The sequence below is a fragment of the Budorcas taxicolor genome, chromosome 17 (assembly GCF_023091745.1).
Source record: "Budorcas taxicolor isolate Tak-1 chromosome 17, Takin1.1, whole genome shotgun sequence".
Classification (NCBI taxonomy): Eukaryota; Metazoa; Chordata; class Mammalia; order Artiodactyla; family Bovidae; genus Budorcas; species Budorcas taxicolor.
The window spans coordinates 43,698,706-43,720,508 of NC_068926.1; the positions used below are offsets into that span (position 1 = coordinate 43,698,706).

The window sequence follows — 21,803 nt, forward strand, 5'->3', positions numbered from 1 at the left end:
GGAAATTTCTTGCATTTTCGATGATCCAGCAGATGTTGGCAATTTGATCTCTGGTTCCTCTGCCTTTTCTAAAACCAGCTTGAACATCAGGGAGTTCACAGTTCACATATTGCTGAAGCCTGGCTTGGAGAATTTTGAGCATGACTTTACTAGCATGTGAGATGAGTGCAATTGTGTGGTAGTTTGAGCATTCTTTGGCATTGCCTTTCTTTGAGATTGGAATGAAAACTGACCTTTTCCAGTCCTGTGGCCACTGCTGAGTTTTCCAAATTTGTTGGCATATTGAGTGCAGCACTTTCACAGCATCATCTTTCAGGATTTGAAATAGCTCTACTGGAATTCCATCACCTCCACTAGCTTTGTTCATAGTGATCCATGCAATGTCTATTTTTTAAAAAAATATATTGATAAAATACTGTCACAAGGCATCAACGGTTTAAATTGATGTCTCTGTGTGTACTTATTTTTATACCATCTCCTCTCTAGATTCCTTAATATTGTGCTCAGAATCAAAATGACTCTCAATAAATGGCTATTTACCAAGTGAAAAAAAAATCTGAGTTTGTAACTTTTATTATAGTGTTGCTGCTGCTGCTGCTAAATCACTTCAGTCGTGTCCAACTGTGCGACCCCATAGACAGCAGCCCACCAGGCTCTGCCGTCCCTGGGATTCTCCAGGCAAGAACACTGGAGTGGGTTGCCATTTGCTTCTCCAATGCATAAAAGTGAAAAGTGAAAGTGAAGTCACTGAGTCGTGTCCAACTCTCAGCGACCCCATGGACTGCAGCCCACCAGGCTCCTCCGTCCATGGGATTTTTCCAGGCAAGAGTACTGGAATGGGGTGCCATTGCTATTTTTGAAAGAATTCCTTTTAAAAGGGCTTTACATATTAGGAAATGCAAAGAGCTGTATTTAGAGTTTCTCAACCTCAAAAACTCATACACCAAGAGCAAATTTTTGACAAAAATCCCAGAGAAGGGCTTGTGTCAGTGTGGTAGAGACATTTACTACCACTAAAGTCTGAAGAGTCCCTATGGTTCTGGGACACTTTGCTGAGCACAAGCAAAGTAAAAACTGTTCATGTACATATGTGTGCAAAACATCTATTAGCTGTCTTTTGCATGATTCATTTTTAGTTAATACTTGGGTAATATTCTTGTCAGTGCAAAAATAGCAGTTTTGGGGAGTTTGAGGTCGGCAGGGAAAGAACCATCTTTAACAGGAATACAAATGAACAGGAGAAATGGAGTGTGGGTGGTTCCCAAGTGATGAACTCGATCTTTATAAAGAGGCTTAGATTTGTCAAAAGATAATAGGTGCTGCTTTGTGCCTCATAATTGCTTCTTATGCAAAATTTTCAAAAGAATGATCATGTGAAAATGAAAGGTCCTTTTTCATCTCAAAACATTAAGTTACTAAATGTTAGTAACTTATAAAAAGGTCCAATTTCTTACTGCTTATTTTTCTAAAAATCTCTCAGATAGAACTACTTTTTTCTCATTTTATGTGGACTCTTAAAAATGATACAAATGAACCTATCTATGAAACAGAAAAAAATCAAGGACATAGAGAACGGACTGATGGTTGCCAAAAGGGAGGGATATGGGGGAAGGATGGATTCAGAGTTTGGAGTTAGCAGATGCAAGCTGTTATATATAGAATGAATGAGCAAGGTCCTACTGTATAGCACAGTTCAGTTCAGTCAATCAATCATGTCCGACTCTTTGTGACTCCATGGACTGCAGCATGCCAGGCTTCCTTGTCCATCACCAACTTCCAGAGCTTGCTCAAATTCAAGTCCATCAAGTTGGTGGTGCCATCCAACCATCTCATCCTCTGTTGTCCCCTTCTCTTCTTGCCTTCAATCTTTCCAAGCATCAGACTCTTTTCCAATGAGTCAGTTCTTTGCATCAGATGGCCAGAGTACTGGAGCTTCAGCTTTAGCATCAGTCCTTCCACTGAATATTCAGGACTGATTTCCTTTGGGATTGACTGGTTTCATCTCCTTGCTGTCCAAGGGACTCTCAACAGTCTTCTCCAACACCACAGTTCAAAAGCATCAATTCTTCAGCGTTCAGCTTTCTTTATAGTCTAACTACATGACTACTGGAAAAACAATAGCTTTGACTAGATGGACCTTTGTTGGCAAAGTAATGTCTCTGCTTTTTAATATGCTGTCTAAGTTGGTTATAACTTTTCTTCCAAGGAGCAAGCATCATTTAATTTCATGGCTGCAGTCACCATCTGCAGTGATTCTGGAGCTCAAAAAAATAGTCTGTCACTGTTTCCATTGTTTCCCCATCCATATACTATAAAGTGATGGGACTGGATGCTAAGATCTTAGTTTTCTGAACCTGAGTTTTAAGTCAGCTTTTCCACTCTTCTCTTGCATCAAGAGGCACTTTAGTTCCTCTTCACTTTCTGCCATAAGGGTGGTATCATCTGCATATCTGAGGTGATTGATATTTCTCCCAGCAATCTCAGTTCCAACTTGTGCTTCATCCAGCCCAGCATTTCTTATGATGTATTCTGCATATAAGCTAAATAAGCAGGGTGACAATATATAGCCTTGACATACTCCCTTCCCAATTTGGAACCAGTCCGTTGTACCATGTCAATTTCTAATTGTTGCTTCTTTACCTGCATATAGATTTCTCAGGAGGCAGGTCAGGTGGTCTGGTATTCCCACCTCTTTAAGAATTTTCCAGTTTGTTGTGATCCACACAGCCAAAGGCTTTAGAGTAGTCAATCAAGCAGATGTTTTTCTAGAATTCTCTTGCTTTTTCTATGACTCAACAGATTTTGGCAATTTGATTTCTGATTCCTCTGCTTTTTCTAAATCCAGCTTGAAAATATGAAAGTTCTTGGTTCACGTATCTTTGAAGCCTCACTTGGAGAATTTTGAGCATTACCTTGCTAGTGTGTGAGAGATGAGTACAATTATGTGGTAGTTTGAATATTCTTTGGCATTGCCTTTCTTTGGGATTGGAATAAAAACTGACCTTTTATATTTCTGTGGCCACTGATGAGTTTTCCAAATTTCATGGCATATTGAGTGCAGCATTTTAACAGCATCATCTTTTAGGATTTTAACTAGCTCAGCTCGGATTCCATCCCCTCCACTAGCTCTGTCTGTAGTGATGTTTTCTAAGGTCCACTTGACTTCACAATCCAGGATGTCTGGCTCTAAGTGAGTGATCATGCCATTGTGGTTATCTGGGTCATTAAGATCTTTTTTGTTTAGTTCCTCTCTGTATTCTTGCCACCTCTTCTCAATATTTTCTGCTTCTGTTAGGTCCATACCATTTCTGTCCTTTATCTCTGCATTATATATTCCCTTGGTATCTCTAATTTTCTTGAAGAGATCTCTAGTTTTTCCCATTCTATTGTTTTCCTCTATTTCTTTGCATTGGTCACTGAGGAAGGCTTTCTTGGCTATGGATTCCTTTCTTTCTTTTTTTTTTTTTTTTACTGGGGAATGTTTTGTAAATTAGTATAAAATGGGCAGTAAATATTATTAGTAATAATAAAAACCTCTATATATACCACTCATTGACACTTCTTGTCTTTAATTTTTAAGAGGCTATCTTCTATTCAAAACGATTTCTGCATGAAATAGAGGTACATTTTCTCCCCTTATATTTAAAGAATCAAAACTCCAACTCTTTATTAAAGAATTTGAACCTGATTAGGTAAATATTCTAGGGCTACCTTATAATAGAAACATATGCATTAATACAAATACACTAATATGACCTAGTCATTGTGATTTTAGCTTGGAGTCAAGTCTTCAGCAGGTGTTTTCCAGAGAGCTGTTTATTTCTTAGAAATTTGCTTTAAAGCCCCCCAGTTGATCTCATTGTTCCTTGACTATTAAAAAGAGTTCAGTTAAGAATTTGGATTGTTTTTCTGAGAATTCGCCAGCAGTCAGGCCAAAATCACAGCATCCCTGCTCTGGAACTTTCACCAAAGAAATGTTGGAATTTCAGAGCAAGAATCTTCTTTAGACATCATCTTGACCAGCTCTTTTCACAGATTAGGGATTTAAGAAGTTAGAGAATGTGGCAAAGTCAAAGGGTTAGCCTTGCATTAACTGGATATGGGCTCTCAACTCTCTGTATAGTGATTTTTGTTTTAGTTTGGTTTTTAAAATCTACCCTATTATATGTCATCTCTCCAATATGGCAGAAGTAGCAAGAAGCAATCGTTTTAACATGAGCTACATGCAACTTACCTAAAATGACTCTGTACGAAATTATAGTTTCTTGAACAAATTGCTTGTTTTAACAAATTTTCACACCTTCCTACAGAATTAGCATGAAAATTGTGGGTGAAATTTCTGACCATGATACGTGTGAATAGATTTCAAGCTACACGAATGGTCATAATGGGGTAAAAACAATTATTTCTATGATATACTTTTGACTGTCGGTAAGGGACGGTGGGAGGGAAAAATTCGAGGATACACACAGGAAGTGCCCTTCAGTGCTGAGCCAAGAAGATGAGCGAGCAGCACTTCCTGTGAGAGACCCTGTGTCCTCACTCCCCTATCCGGCCCTTAGATTCTAAACAGCATCCTCTGCTGCCCTCTAGCGGTTCTGAGAGCCATTAGCGAGGTTGCAAAGGGAAATCTTAGAGGTGAGCAGAGAATTGGTTCCTTTTTCCCCTTCAACAGTCTGCACCCATTTATAATGTGGGGTGTGTTTTCTTCACACACCACAGAGCAATTTTCAGAATCCAGCTGGATGTCCTACACTTCAACTCGGTTCTGACCCCGTCGACCCAAAGATAACATCCAATTCCCCAGGTTAATGGCTCAGTACTGCAAGAACATCCCCCACTTCAGAGACCAAGGCAGTCATGCTGTCACCTGTGATTCTGACCAACTGGCGATAGGGCCAAGGTTCCCACACTCCCTATTTAGGTTTGATTATTCTGCTAGAGAAAAACAAACTCAGAGAACCATTTTACTAACTAGATGACTGGTTTATCATGAAAGGATGTGATTCAGAAACAGCCTGATGGAAGAGACACAGAGCTTCACACCCACCAGAAATTCCCCTTGCCCACCAGCCCAAAAGCTCTCCAACCTTTGAGGTTTATGGAGGCTTCATCACAGAGGCCTGGCAAGGATTTAAGCTCCAAACCTGCTCCCCTCACAGGGACAGAGGAGCGTGGCAGGCTACAGTCCATGGGGCCACAAAAGAGTAGGACAAGACAGCGACTAAATGACAACCGTCTCCCCTCCCAGAAAATGGAGATCAGGGTGGGATTCCTAGTCGGCTCACCTGGCAACAGTCACCTTCAGCCCCCACCCCACTGAGGTCCCAGAGTCACTTTATTAATGTAACAATAGGTGCCTTTGTCATTTTTCATCACTTAGGAATTTCCTGTGGTTTTCGGAGCTCTGAGCCAAAAATGAGGATAGGGACTAGGACCAATCATATAGAATTTTTATTACAAATCGCAACGTCACACCCTTCAATGACAAAGAAACAGAACACATCATCTGGTGAATCACAGATGCAAATAAAATGGAATAATGAATTGGTTCCAAAATATATTTGTGTGCGCTTAGTCCATGGGGTCACAAACAGTTGGACACGACTCAGCAACTGAACTGACTGACTGCCTGAGTCACTCAGTCGTGTCCAACTCTTTGTGACCTAATGAACATTAACCCACCAGGCTCCTGTCCATGGAATTCTCCAGGCAAGAATACTGCAGTGGGTTGCCATTTTCTCCTCCAGGGGATCTTCCTGATCCAGAGATGGAACCCAAGTCTCCTGCATCTCCTGCATTGGCAGGCGAATTCTTTACCACTGAGCCACCTGGTAAGCTCCCCCACAAAAAACACAGACATATATCCTCAGTTCAAAGTGAGGAACTCCTGTCTTTACATAACATTTTGGGTCTTGGGGGGAGTCTTTTTGGTGGTACGCAAGAGGGCTGAACAGAAGGAAACCACAGAGAAGGGATGAATTCATTCAGCTTTAGACAAAACCATCACAAAATCCAGCTGGTTCCCTCCTCCTCCCTCTGATCCCTCTTGGTTCTCATTCTCAAAGTATTCTTTCTGTGTCTTGAATATGTTTTATCAATATGAATCATAGACTCAATGGATATGAGTTTGAGCAAGATGGTGAAGGACAGGGAAGCCTGGTGTGCCACAGTCCATGGGGTCAAAAAGAGTTGGACATGACTGAGCAACTGAACAATAAAATCACGATGAATATCAAATAGTTACTTAGATACATGTCTTTCACTACCAAAATGCGGGGAGCTCTTCAAGAGCTGATGTCACTTCCCATGTATCTGTGTATCCACTCCCCCACCACCCAGTGCTGGTCTTGCTGCTGTCACCGTGTTGATCCTAAAAAAAAGATATCATATGGGAATAGTCCTGAGGAATAGGAGCCACCCAGCTTTACCATAACAGCAGGGAATCAAAATGAAAGTCTATCAGAGGCAAAATGATAAGACATTTTCCAAAAATGGCACTAGTCAAAAGACCGATAAGAGCATTCACGTCATTTTTATTGAATCAAAAACCATCTAGACAAGTGGAAAAAATAATTTATTACAGGTTCTCTTACACATGAACATTGAACATTTATACAAGTTATCAACGTGCTGATAGGAAATGCTAAATTTAAAGACAAACATTTTTACACAAAAGTAGTGGTCCTGTATTTTATAAAGATAGATATTAATAAATTATCAGAGATAATGAAGAACAACAGGTGATGATTCCAACAGGAATGCATTCTATGTTGAAATTAAAGTAACTTTTCTCAAGATGGCACCCTGGATAGAATCAAGTTCTTGTGAGCTAAGACAAAGGAGCTCATTTCTCGGAAGAAAGGGCCAAGATGGGCTCTGACCAACCGAAACACCCCAGCTGTGATTCCAGCTTCATCCTTGGATGCAGTTACAGTCCATAACGTTTCCTCCAAACTAATGCAATAGCTCATTGTCAAACAGTGCTGCCTTCACCAACAGCTGCATGGGGTTAATGAGATTTATAACGCAAAGGATACAATGCAAAGGATAGCATTTTAGAGGAACTGTAATTGCCACATGATCTGAATGAATAACCTGATAGTTTAATAGCAAAGAAGTATATTCTCTATTTCTGAAGGGAAATTAACATAATTCTAAACAGACACTGTTTTCTTAGCATGATATATTCTTATCTGGGGAGTCTGAAACTATATTGCATTTTTCCCCTAAAATTCTGAATTCACTCCTTTAGAAAACGATTTCTATAATGATATGCACCAACACGATAAAACCTTTTTATATGTTATAGTCATTAAAATATGCACAGAGACACTGAACAAATATGGAAAACCATGATATATATATATATATATATATATATATATATATACACACACACACATGGCTGAATACCGTTCAGTTTCATTTAATTAAATTCACCAAATATTTATTGGGTGCCCACTACTTGAAAACCACCATGCCAGGTGATGCATAGTCGATCTGAAGACATGTGAAGCTCACATCAGCCACACAAAGCCAAACTTCAGATAACATACTAAACCTCAAAAATAATCAAAAGCAGAGCTAAAGTTGAATAATGAATAAGGAAAGAGATACACAGGAGAAAGGCTTGGGGAAACAGGAAAAGGACGGAGGGAATCACTGGTCCCAGGCACGGCATCTGTTAGGGGGAGACTGGACCTCAACCTGCAATCTTAACCCCACAGTCCAGGATTCAGTTTTCATCCTGCTCTGCTTCCTTTAAAAAGTGAAGTAAATAGGGGATTAGTTTTCAGTGATAAGAAAGCTTGTAGATAATTCAAAATATTTTCTTTTTTTTTTAATAAAATTTGCTCTGCATTCATATCCACCACTTTTTTAAGCCATTCCCACCATCAGGTTGGCTGAAACAGAGCCACCCAAACAAAAGGAACAATGCTTCAGGCAAACTAATTTATCAGAAGAACATCAGGAAGCATGCTAGTGCCAGAAGTAAATTATTTAAAGTGAAAAGAAGATAAAGATAAATATTTTACAACTTGGCATTTCATTCCTTTTACGACTTCTATTCTGAAAGCATTTTTAGGGAATGTGCGCATCCAGGAAAATTTATACAGTCGAAGAGTCTCTCCCCCTCTACAGAATCAGTACATCAACAGGGAATAGAGCATCGGGCTTGTTTCTGACGCAGGCCACTGAAAGAGGGGCAAGGCTGGCAGGACCTTGGTGTCGTGAGCCACAGTGGACCACAGGACCCCCGAGCACACCCCAGTGCTACCCCCCAGCACATGGGTTCTGGCTTGAGTGCAGCCATAGCATGAGCATGAACCTACATCTTCCCTGAGGAAGTATTTAGATTCTGGACATGCATAAATCCCTCTTCTCTCGAGGTCAGTCCTGGTGTTCATTGGAAGGACTGATGCTGAAGCTGAAACTCCAATACTTTGGCCACCTCGTGCAGAGTTGACTCACTGGAAAACACTCTGATGCTAGGAGGGATTGGGAGCAGGAGGAGAAGGGGACGACAGAGGATGAGACGGTTGGATGGCATCATCGACTCGATGGACATGAGTTTGGCTAAACTCCGGGAGTTGGTGATGGACAGGGAGGCCTGGCGTGCTGCGATTCATGGGGTCACAAAGAGTTGGTCACAACTGAGCGACTGAACTGAACTGAACTCCAGGAAAGACTCACCAGGGATTAGTATGTCCAAAGATCCCCAAACACTCCACAAGGCGATGGCATGGCCTTAGAAGGATCTGGAGCTTTGTGGTTAGGAAACCACCCTTGAAGATGGTCGTGTCTCAGCCCTGGCAGTGACCACGTGACAACCCAAGGCACTGGGGAGGGGGCCAGGGATGCCCCTCACCGCCCACTCACTTGTGGGGTTCCAGCCAGATTATGGCAGAAGAACCAAAACCAGGGCTTCTCTCTCCAGTGCTTTTGGTTTTAATTTCATTAGAGGACAAAACTGTCAGCCATCAGGTCTCCCCTAGAAGCTGCATTGTTCTAACCAGCTCACTAATGGGTCAGCGTTTCCACTGCTGTACTTACATGTTCATGTAAGCAAGAATTCTTTGCAAATGAAACATATTTTCAGAGATTATGATTTAGCTCCCCATATTCATAGCCTGTCTTAAAAAAGGAATTATACTCTGATGAGTCATACCTCTGTTCCTGTATTTTTTCTGGATAGAAACCAAACTTGCATTGGCTCCTTTTTGCCCTTCATGGACACAGGGCCTCTGTGCTCCAAATGGAATTGCGGATCTGAATTTTCTGGTGTCATGAGACATCTAAAAGGGGGCAGGGAACAGGCAGAGAAGCTTGGTGTATGGTCACACAGAGAAAGTAACATACATCAAAGTTATAAACGGAGACAGGAATGACACACAGTAAATTATTTAAATGTACCTCAAGGCTTTAGTAACAATACCACAGCAGAAATTCCTAAGAGTATGCAGAATCATTTAAAACCGAAATAATGATACAATCTTCTCAAATAAAAAATAAATAATCCAAAGACTTCCCTGGTGGTCCAGTGGTTAAGATTCCACACTCCCAATGCTGGGACCCCAGGTTTGATCCCTGGTTGGGGAACTAAGATCCCACATACCATGGTGTGACCAAAAAAAGAAAAATGCACCATTTTTTTAATTGAAAAATAATAGTAATCCTAAAAGCAGAGTTGATAACTCTAAAAGGTAATAAAATCACCCAAGGAATTAGAGCAGCTGCAAAGAGACATGTTTTTAGTCAGTAGATCCTAGATGTGTTCTCTGACCTGTATGTATATTCAGACACATTTATTTTCCCTTTTTCTCCAGTGGTTTCTGTCCGGCTTGTGAGGTTGACGGTGTTTCCAAAAAGACAGTAGCGAGGCATCCTTTGTCCTATGACTCCGGTAACTACCTCCCCCGTGTGGATCCCGATCGTTATCTGCAGAATCAAAGCTCTGGTTCAATACATTCAATAATAGGGGTTATTGCTCATGCTAGACTAAAGAATTCAGAGTCATCATATAAAAATCATAAGAACTCTCCAGAACTCCAAACATATTACAGACAAAATCCCTCACACAATCTGGCTTTCAAGAGAAACATTCTTTGAAGCTTTCAAAAGTATGAATCTGGACCCTTACTTTAGATTTAGGAAAGAGATTTTAAAAAATAAACCAGAAGGGACAGGGGGTTTTAATCTCATCCTCATGACTTCCAGCACATGGAATAAAGAAGGTAATTTCAAATAGATGGACAGATTTCCCATTTCTATGGAAGAATATAGCAGGTTCAATAAAATATTAGTCTTTGTTCATACAGATGCCAAAAGGCACATGAAACAATGCTCAACATCACTAATTATTAGAGAAATGCAAATCAAAACTACAATGAAGTATCACTTCACACTGGTCAGAACAGCCATCATTAAAAAGTCTACAAATAACAATGCTGGAGAGGGTATGGAGAAAATGGAACCCTCATACACTGTTGCTGGGAATATAAGTTGGTGCAGCCCCTATGGAGAACAGTATGGAGGTTCCTTAAAAAACTAAAAATAGAACTGCCATATGATCCAGCAATCCCACTGCAGGGCACACATCCAAAGAAAACTTTAATTCAAAAATACACATGCACCCCAATGTTCACAGCAGCACTGTTTACAATAACCAGGACACAGAAGCAACTTAAGCATCCATTGAGAGATGAATGGATAGGGAAGACGTAGTACATATATACAATACAATATTATTCAGCCATAAGAATGAAATAATGCCATTTGCAGCAACATGGAGGGACCAAGCATAGTAAGTGAAGTAAGTCTGCTGCTGCTGCTAAGTCACTTCAGTCGTGTCCGACTCTGTGCGACCCCATAGACGGCAGCCCACCAGGCTCCGCCATCGCTGGGATTCTCCAGGCAAGAACACTGGAGTGGGTTGCCATTTCCTTCTCCAATGCATGAAAGTGAAAAGTGAAAGTGAAGTCGCTCAGTCGTGCCCAACTCTTAGTGACCCCATGGAATGCAGCCTACCAGGCTCCCCCATCCATGGGATTTTCCAGGCAAGAGTACTGGAGTTGGGTGCCATTGCCTTCTCCGGTGAAATAAGTCAGACAAAGACAAATATCATATGATACCGTTTATATGTGGAATCTAAAATTTGACACAAATGAACTTACCCATGAAACAGAAACAGACGCATAGACATAGAGAACAGACCCGTGGTTACCAAAGAGGAAAGGGAGTGGAGGAGGGATAAAATAGGAGTTTGGGATTAGCGATATACCCTACTATAGATAAAATAGATAAACAACAAGGACCTACTGTATAGCACAGAGAACTCTACTCAATATCCTGCATTAAACCATAATGGAAAAGAATATGAAAAAAATGTACATACATATGTATATAACTGAATCATACTGCTGTACAGTAGAAACTAACAGCATTGTAAAATATACTTCAATTAAAACATTAAAAATATTTAATCTTTGTTGTCAAGATGCAATTCCTTATGCATAATTAATGATTAGCTGGTCAAGAATATAAATCAGTTGTACAAAAGGTCTGCTAGCTGCTAAGTCACTTCAGTCGTGTCCAACTCTGTGCGACCCCATAGACAGCAGCCCACTAGGCTTCTCTGTCCCTGGGATTCTCCAGGCAAGAATACTGGAGTGGGTTGCCATTTCCTTCTCCAACAAAAGGCCTACTACTACCATTAAAATATGTGTTTTACCTACTAACCTGAACAGATTCACCGTCTACTTGGACCTGGCCAGCAATCTCCATCATATCCAAGGCCAGGTGGCAGATGGACCGTGCGTGGTGGATGCACGGCTCGGGCAGCCCGCTCACCGTCATGTACTTGTCCCCAACAGTCTCCACCTGGTAGGGCACAGACTGGTTAGTACAAGCAGGACTGACTCATGTGCCACCCTTACACAAAACATGCTTTTCCAATTGCCATCAATAACTTTCAACTTTCCTCCCCTGAATCTCTTAAAATTCTAATATATTCGATGCCAAGAAGAAAACTGGTCAGTATTTAAAATGTACACACCTGGCACTTGAAGTCTGATTACAGGCAGGGACAGAACACAGTATTATTTTTCTTTTAGTAAGTCCTAGTTTCTCACCTTAGACATCCTTATGACCCAGCAGAATAATTTATGACCCTATTTCCCCTTAAAACAGTGATGGTTTGATGGGCCCAAGCGCCACTTCCCTAAGTTCAGTGGTTCATCCTGGTCATTAACCATTTATTTTTATGATGTGCTCACACCGTGTTACATTGTTCCTCAGGAATGGCCATAAAAATAAATAGTCCCTGGGGCACTGCTATGACTCTAGATGCCTGGGGACGGTTTTAGATCACATTCTTGCCTTTACTAAGCAATATTCCACTGACTTCATTTTTTCAATGTTTTAATTCTTTTCTAACCGAAACCATGGGCAGAAATGCCTTATGAATGTTTATTTCCAGTTGATGTTATCTAAAAGCAGGTCTGAGTCCCTGGCACCCCTCCTATGCTCCCTGACTTCTCTACTGTGCAAATCATTTATACCTTTCAGTAAAAATATCTCTGGCAGAGCACTGAAACAAATGCTACATTTATATTATGTGTGATAAACCACGTGTACAGATTTATTCACGTAAGTGCAAATAAGTTGCTAAATATTTTAACTAGGGAAGCATCTGCTCCATTCATTTGAGGAACAGGGAAGAGACTATTTTAGAACAAGAGGTAATTATTTAAGAAAATGGTAAACAATGAATGCATGAGAGCTGACTGTACCCAGGCTGCAGGGCTACAGTCAGGGACTGTGACTGCCGTGCCATTGGAAGACAGGGTCTGAAAATTCAGAGTAATGAATGGCACTGCATTCAGACAGGGCATGGACTTGCCTTATAAACAAATGGATTTTTCCGGGAGTCCGTCAGAGTGTCAAATCTAGTGTAGAGGTCGTTGAGGAGGTTGACAATCTTCATGGCCCCTTCCCCAGACGCGTGCTTGCTGCAGAAGGCATTAAAGCCCACAATGCCGCTGAAAAGGATAGTCACGTTGTCATATCTCTTCGCGGGCACCGGACGCTTGTGCCTCAGCTCGTTGGCCACAGATGGAGGGAGCACGGAATACAGCAACCTGTCCAGAGGGAGCAGGACAGAGCCAGCATGAGAGCTGCTGAGAGCTGCTTCAGTGCTTCTACTGCCCACTTTAGAGCCTCTGGTGCCGTGTGCACAGTGAAGGCTCTGCTAGGAGCCATCATTAGCCACATTCATAAGTCAAGGCTAGAAAATATAAATAATTGGTTTGTTTTAAACCAATCCAAACCTCTCCCAGTCCAAACCAATTCAAAGTATATCAAAATAAGCCACACAAAACAAACAGACAAAACAAAGGACAGACACCAGGAAGCTGAAGTTGTTCTCTGTGCCTTGTGTTTCCACTCCCCAACTGCGATATTCATGGGATGAAAGAAGTCATTCCAGCACTTAGCTCTGTGGTGTGGTGGTGGTGGTGTAGTCGCTAAGCTGTGTCTGACTCTTGCAACACCATGGGCTCCCAGGGACACAGTCACCTCTCAGGGGCAAGCTGTCTGCCTCAACATTTGTCACCTGACATGAAACAGATGTCCCCAACAAGGACCTACTGTACAGCACAGGGAACTATACTCAGCATTTTCTAATAATCTATAAAGAAAAAGAATCTGAAAAAGAATATACATGTATAAATGAATCACTGTGCTGTACACCCGAAACTAACACAACACTGTAAATCAACTAGACTTCAATAAAAGGAAGGAAGGACAGAAGGAAGAAAGAAAAGAAAACAGGTTTTCCTTCCTGCCTCACTTCTCTGTGGAAGAAACTGATAAAGCAAGTAAGAAACTGGTCTAGAAAAGAAAAGATCTCATTCTCATTGACGACCCTGAGACCAGGCCAATGGCACAAAAAGACACTGGCGTGGGGAGGAGGGGAGCAAGCACACAGGAGGCGAGAGCTGAGACCTGAGAGTCTCCTGGACTAGACAACCAGAGGAGCAAATGACACCTCCCAGCCTATTTCTCCCCAAAGCCAGCTGTCACTCAGGGCTAGGTTTAAGAAGCTGAGGTCACATTTTTTTTTCTGGCTTCAGTGGAATTTCTTCAGTCTTTCATTCTCACTCTCAAACATAGAACATTTTATAAAATGCTTTAAGGCTATTTTGAATATTACATGTGAACAGTAGCATGACTTCATTTCAACGAAAATTAGTAGTCAATGTTTATAATTAAATCACTTTGAAAATCAAATATCAACAAAGAGAGAAACCTGGGTGATTTTCCAATTTAACAGCCGAGCAGGATCTGAGCAACTCAAACTTAACAAATCCAGACAACTTTGAGCCTCAGTTCTAAACACCATCTCACATTGTATTATTTTTCATGAAGGAAGCTGTTCCACATACTAATAAAATATACAATTTTGAGTTGTTTCTTGAGCAGTAGGAGGGATTTTGAGTACCTGCCTCATCCCGTATACTTGTGGAGATTTGAAAAATACATGGAAAGACTAAGGGGTTAGGGCTTCAAAGAAAGTAAAGTGATCTCAAATAAACTATTATTTTCATCTTCAATTATACAGAGTAGGAGAAGTGAAGGAAGAGGCTAAGGACAAAGATAGACATTCACCTGGATTCTCTATCCATCTATGCTGTTGACAAACAGTTGACATGTTTACCTTGCATCCATCCATGGGCAACAACACATGTATCAATGCAAGAAAGTCTGATTAGACATCAGACATCACAGGAAGTGATTCTGCTACCAATGCTATGGTGTCAAGTAGAGTGAAATAGTCCTACAGGAAGGAAGGTCAGGTCAATTCTCTAAGATTGCTTCCTATTATCCAAATGCTAAAAATGAACACATAAGACCCTGCGTACAATTCTCTTATGCAAGTCAGTGATTTCGTGTATTTAATTAATTTTAATTAATATACTTCTAATATATCTCTATTCCTCAAGCAAGGCCAAGTGGTATGCACAATGTGTACTTGTTTAAATAAATTACCTGAAAATGAAATACGATCTTATATGTTACTTGCCCACTATTTCAAAATTTAAAGCACTGTTCATAGTTTTGTAGTTTTATATTTTGATACTTTTGTTCGTGAATCAAATTACAGATGTAATCGTTGTCATCATAGATGACACTACAGTCTGTCAGATTCGTATCTGCCAAATCCTAAAATAATTTGGCATTCAAGAACTCTTTGAAAATATAATGGCCAAATCTAAGCTCAGTGTTCAGTGTACTCCAGCACCTGGCAGCCCTGGCACAGAGAGGATTCTCGGTACACACTCCTGCATGAAGAAATGGATGAACGGGCAGTCAGACTTAAAACACGCACTTGAGTTATTCTAATGATTTGCAGAGACATGATTTGTCGTATATTCTTTCAGCTTCGTTTGTAAAATTAGAAGACATATCCCCATTACTATTATGACTGATTTCTTTCTGTGTACCTGACAGATTTAAGTGACGCGGAAGAGTTTATTTAGGACTCCGTAACTGCGACAGGTTCCACAGCTTGGAGTCTTTGTACAGAGAAGAACCCTTGTATGCTATTACTATTTAATCACTAAAGTGATGTTGCCTTGAAGCCTAAATTATATGTAATGTCCAATCTCTGGGCACTTTGCCTCCCAGGTGATAAGCATTAAGCTAAAATATCTTTATTCAGCTCACAGGAAATGTCCTGACAAGGCCCACCTGTGAGTGGCTGCAGGCAAGAAGAAATTAACACACCCCCTCTGGAGGCTGCTGGGAACCAGGAAACGCTTGGCTTGAGTCCCTCCCCTTTCAGTTAAAAGAGCCTGAATTCTAACTCGGGCAAGACAGGTCTTTGGAACATGAGTTCACCATCTTCTCCATCTGCTGGCTTTCGTAATGAAGTCTCTATTCCTTGCCCAAACACCCCATCTCTGGATTTACTGGCCTATCATGAGGCAAGTAACCTGAGCTTGGACCCAGTCACAGTCTGTCAGCCTTAACTACAGGAGAGCCACTGAATCCACCATGCAGGATAGCCCTGCCTGTCATCTGTAACCAGAGGTTACATTCTTACGTGTCTGTCTTTTTCTTTTCATCTTCCAGGGCTCGTAACGTGAGCTGCAGCCTGTCCGTAAGGATTTCCAGTTCCTGGGTCAGCTTGTACTCCTCTCTGAACTGCTCTCCTAGGAGCACGAGGTCCCGAGTGGCATCGTGCAGAGGGATGTCACTCAGATACAGCCCTCGCCGAGTCAGGTCATCCAGGTTCATGACACTGTCATAAGGAGAAGGACACACAGTCAGACCCCATGCTCCCACGGCAACACCACCCTGGTTTCCATCAAGGAGTCTAATCCTGCCACTGCCTGCCATTCAAAAGGTCAGGCTGAAGAAAACTCAATAAAAGCAAGAGGAATATGACTTCATTCTTCTTAATATGTAAACATCTATCAAAGAGAAGTGAACTTGAAGTGCAGTTTTGCCAAACTGCATTTTTTTATGTCGTCAGCCTAAATTGAAAGATAATGTGAAAAGCTGCTTTATGAAACCCACTCAGGTTTTTATCTCAAGGCTGTTTATATTGCCAGAGGTTTTCCTCACTATAAAAAAATGAAGAAAAAGTTATCTTGGGAATTCCCTGGCGGTCCAGTGGTGAAGACTTCGCCTTCCAGTGCAGGGGTGCGCGTTTGTTGGGAAGCAAAGATCCCACATGCTTTGAGGCCAACAAAACAAAACATGAAACAGAAGCAATGTTGTAACAAATTCAACAAAGACTTTAAAAATGGTCCACATCAAAAACACAGTCTTGAAAAAAAGTTATCTTTCCTCTCTTTTACATCCAGGATAATAATGCTGCTTCTACAAAACCAGTTGATTGTCATCTTATGGCATCTACGATTCTTGTAACTAGTTGTTTTCTCTTTCAGACACAATGACTGGAGGTTGACACCAGATTTATGACCCATCTTCAAAATGAATTTTCTGTACTCTTGACTTCTAACATGTATTTTTACACACTAATTTCTGGCTCCACTTTCGTCTGTTACTCTTATTTTCTTTGGCTTATTTGTTTCATCTATTTATTTTTGCTGAATTGTATGCGTCTTTGTGACTTGTCATTTTTAGAAAATGTAATATTTATTGATTCAGTGAAGATCTGGTAAATAAAAATTAGACTGTTTTTTAAAAATTTAGTCTTTGGTTAAAATATCTTAAGGTTACATTACTGGCTTTAATTATTTAAATGCCAAATAACTATTTCCAGTCATTCATAATAATAATTTCTCTAAACTGACATAATTGTGCTGTGAATTTACTAAAGAATTTTGGATTAACAAAATGTCTCCCTGAAATGAATTCTCAGAATGTCCATTAAAAAAGCAAAAAATGAGCACACCAATAAAGAAAAATAAAAGAATCAAAGAGGCTATTGTTGACACACACCCCTCAGGAAAGAAGCCAGATCATCCACCAGTGGTTTCAAGACTGGCCAATTAGTAGAGAAAAAAAAAGTCTGTAAGTTTAAACTGAAAATGAATCATTAAAATGCTCATATTGAGAGAGAAAATCAAATCATGTCATTGTTCAAAAAACTTATTATTATCTTAATGAGTTGTGTGCTTAGTTCTTCAGTTGTGTCTAACTCTTTGCAACCTCATGGACTATATGTAGCCTGCCAGGCTCCTCTGTCCATGGGATTCTCTAGGCAAGAATACTGGAGTGGGTTGCCATGCCCTCTTCCAGAGCATCTTTCCGACCCAGGAATCAAACCTGGGTCTCCTGCATTGGAAGCAGATTCTTTATCAGCTAAGCTACCAGGGAAGCCCCAAACTATCCTGTCCTCCTGGAACTATACATTTCACAAGTTAAAGTGCTTTTAGTTGGTATCTTATGGAATGTGAGTACCAATTTTTTTATACACACGAGCAGTTCCCATATAAGAAGGCTTCTCAGGTGGCTCAGTGGTAAAGACTACACCTGCCAATGCAGGAGATTCAAGAGGCTCAGGTTCAATCCCTGGGTCAGGAAGATCCCCTGGAGGAGAAAATGGCAACCTACTCAAGAATCCCATGAACAGAGGAACCTGGCAGGCTACAGTCCACAGGGTAGGAAAGAGTCAGACACGACTGAGTGAGCACACACACACACACACACACAAGTCCCATATAACAACTGGTGATTATATTACTATGTATCCTATTTCTGCATATGATAATTAGCAAGTAGACTCCAAATTTCTGCCTGTACTTCCAAAGAAACCATTCTCTCCCTGAATAAGAACTGTCTCTATTTAAAAGTTATCTTTCTACCAATGCTCAACTTGGAAAAAGGCAGAAGGAAAAGACATTTATTGATAGCAGATGCAGATACAGTTTGATTAATGGAGGTTATTGATAAAAAATATGAGTTTATATTCCCTAATTTTGTCTCTATTTTCATAATATATTCTCAGGGGAAAAACTCCATCATTAGTCTTATATAATCTTTAATACCAGATTTTTTATTCTAATAATAATTATTATTATATATTAATATATTTATAATAATAATTATTAAAATTTTAATAATTTTAAAGAAGGCTGTTACAAAATCCACTAATTTTTTCAGAAATTTTGAAACAATATTTTCAAGTGAAAAGTGATTATTTGGACTTTAAATTTTTAATCAATAGCCCTCCAAAACATGCTTTGTCAACTGTTACTAAATAATATGCATACATTTTGGCTATACAAATTAAAAATGTACAAAATATTACCTAACAACAAGTTTTATAATTATGTTTCTACTGTTCTAACATAAATTTAGACACATTACTTACTCTGAATTCCCACGTATCTTTTAGAAAAGTGCTTTGTCAAACTATAAAAATGCCAGCCTACAGTTGTACTTCCCTCTGATGTTTACTATGTCACATAATTCACATAAATTTTAACTTAATACTGCATTGTTCATAGCGTATCTCAGTTAAAGTAGACAAATGTTTTTAACATAAAATAGTTTAAATCCAGAAATCATTAGAAAAATAAATTCTTGGTGCCAAATACACCTGTGTATTTATGCCATCATATTATTAATAAATGCTTTGTAGACTTGTTTTCTCCATGATGCCTCTCTGGAAGGTACAAAACTACAGAATTAGCTAACTTCAGATTACATATCCACTGACCTAAGGCATAAACACTCAACAGATTGATTAAGATGTGGCAAATAAAAGAGAATACATGATTTCTTCTGAGTTATTATACAAGTTCAACAAAATTATCCTTGTTATAGAGAGATGTCTAAGAAGAGTTGTAACATCTAAGTATACTTTGTAGAAACAACTGAATAAAATGTTATTGAATTTCCTTTTAGCAAAAGATGGGCGCTTATATCCATTATAATTCATCTAAAAGTGATTACCTTGGTGAGCACAGGAAAAGTATGCTGTCTGCTTCAGGCAAGTAGATCATCTGACCCTTGAGCCGTAAGCAGCTGATTTCAGTGCCCGTCAGCTCATCCTCACACTCTGATTTCTCTACATCCAACAACCCTTCCTGGAAAAGGCAAGACACACAGTCAACACGTGCATCTCTCCCAAGAAGGGCACAGGGACCTCATTCCCACCAAACCATAAGGGAGAACAGGGACCCAGGCAGAACAGAAGAGGCCTTTCACCGGAGTCTGCCAGGGAACAACCAGACAACCTGACATCACTGCAGAAATGCAAATTGAACCCACGAAGAGAGGAGCTTTGCTACTTTGACATCCTTATGGCAATACTGTGACTCTCATTTCTCATTTTCCATGGAGCAGATGGTAAAGAACCAGTCTGCAACGTGGGAGACCTGGGTTTGATCCCTGGGTTAGGAAGATCCCCTGGAGAAGGACATCACAACCTACTCCAGTATTCTTGTCTGAAAAGTCCCATGGACAAAGGAACCCGGCAGGCTACTGTCCACTGGGGTCACAAACAGGTGGGTACAACTGAGCAACTAAGCATAACTGGTTCACTCATGTGTGACTGGCCCATCCAGGCAAGGCATTTTTAAAATTCACTCTGTTCATTTTGATCCATGACTAGAATCCCACTGCTCCTTAGACAACCCCCAATTTAGCACCATTGCTTTTGAAACAGGATTCCCTTCGGGGTCTGGTTTTGCTCTCTCTGCACCTTCTGAATCTCACAGAATGTTTTTGTAGCTAATTATCCCTGTGGAACACTTCGAAACTGTAACAGACCTTACTTCCTCCTATTGAGTGAAATAACATCTTGATTACCTTGCTTCTCAACACGAAGACTGTATTGATGTGTGAGAGGATTCCATGGAAACTGATGTCAATGTGAGGACGGACCAGGGAGAAGACAGACAGGAGGCTGCAGTTCCCAGGCTGGAGCTAAAATGCAGATGAAAAGAAAAGGGCACTTAATTAGTACTTTGGTGTATTTTAAATTCCTTTCTTTTGCCTAAAAGTGTCAACTGATTTTCAACATTATTTTCAGACAGCAGATAAACAGTGGCTATTTGCTCAATGATGAACAAATTAAGTGAAAGCTGATTGTTACTGGAAAGTCATTTTCTCATGAAAACAAGACCACTATTTCTGTAAAATTCTCCCACTGCTCTTGTGATTAAAAGAGAAAAAAAAAAAAGTAGCTGTCCTAGGCAAAGTTGCAGTATGCGCAAACATCCTGAGTTTACAGTTACAGAACTTCTGTGATATACCAAGTGCTCCATGTTCCCTGACAGATAAACAAAGGTTAAGTGAATCAGTGGCCACGTATAACAGGAACATTTCGGTGGCCTTTCATCTCAGGCTCCCAGGGAATGTAATGTCCTTTACCTGGGGAAGGACTCTGTAGATGGCGTTGCCACATTGAGTGACCACAAGATCCCTGTCAAATATGATGTGAAAGGGAAACGCTTTGCAGAACGTATACGGGCTGATGCGTGATTCCTGGGTACCGTTTTCTTCAAATCTGTCAAGATCTTCATAAAAATCCTCTTCTTTTGACTCTTTTTCTTCAATCAAAAATTGAGTATGATCACATTCTTCATTTCTTTGTTGAATAACCTGGATGCCAAAGAGGGAAATGGTGTTAACTGTCCTGGCCTTTCCATTTGGTTACAATATTTAAATACCTAAGAAATTGGTAATGAGAACCACATTTAGAAGGTTAATTTTAAAATGTTTAAATATGCAAATACTGGTGGTGATTTAGTCGCTAAGTCGTGTCCGACTCTTGCGACCCCATGGACTGTAGCCTGCCAGATTCCTCTGTCCATGGGATTCTCCAGGTAAGAATACTGGAGTGGGTTGCCATTTCCTTCTCCAGGGGATCTTCCCAATTCACGAATCGAACCCAGGTCTCCTGCACTGCAGGCAGATTCTTTACCAACTGAGCTATGAGAGAAGCCCAATGCAAATACTATATATGCCTAATATAGAAAACTATTTTTGAATACTGATTTAGGAAATTTGAAGACAATAATTATTCACAGTAAAACTGCAAATCTGGTAGGAGTCCCCTAGTGGTCCATGCAGCATCTTTGGTAGAATCTGGAGTAAAGCACCCCCTGTCCCCACAGACTCAGCACCCCCTCAAGCCAGGCACACATGTACGGTAAATGATGGACACATCAGACAGAGCAGTACTGTTTAATATGATAAAAAGTGCTGCGTGGAAACAGAGGAAAACTAAATGACAGAAATACATACCTTAAAATATATGTGATGACTTTTTTATCTATCAACTAGCAAGCATATAAAACTGTAGTGCCATATTAGGT

The 21,803-nt window shown here is 40.3% G+C and overlaps 1 protein-coding gene across 1 annotated transcript in view; it reads right to left on the bottom strand.

The window, feature by feature from the left end:
• Positions 1–7,427: 7,427 nt before the first annotated feature.
• GUCY1B1 (guanylate cyclase 1 soluble subunit beta 1) overlaps positions 7,428–21,803 on the bottom strand; it is a 51,591-nt gene continuing 37,215 nt past the window's right edge. Inside the window, exons 5-13 of the mRNA XM_052654616.1 lie at positions 20,857–21,087; positions 20,293–20,409; positions 19,435–19,568; positions 16,109–16,306; positions 12,905–13,142; positions 11,743–11,883; positions 9,788–9,942; positions 9,173–9,299; positions 7,428–7,762 (exon numbers count right to left, since the gene is read on the bottom strand). Of these exons, the coding sequence (XP_052510576.1) occupies positions 7,739–7,762; positions 9,173–9,299; positions 9,788–9,942; positions 11,743–11,883; positions 12,905–13,142; positions 16,109–16,306; positions 19,435–19,568; positions 20,293–20,409; positions 20,857–21,087 (1,365 nt within the window). The 3' untranslated portion in view covers positions 7,428–7,738. The remainder of the gene's footprint in view (positions 7,763–9,172; positions 9,300–9,787; positions 9,943–11,742; positions 11,884–12,904; positions 13,143–16,108; positions 16,307–19,434; positions 19,569–20,292; positions 20,410–20,856; positions 21,088–21,803) is intronic.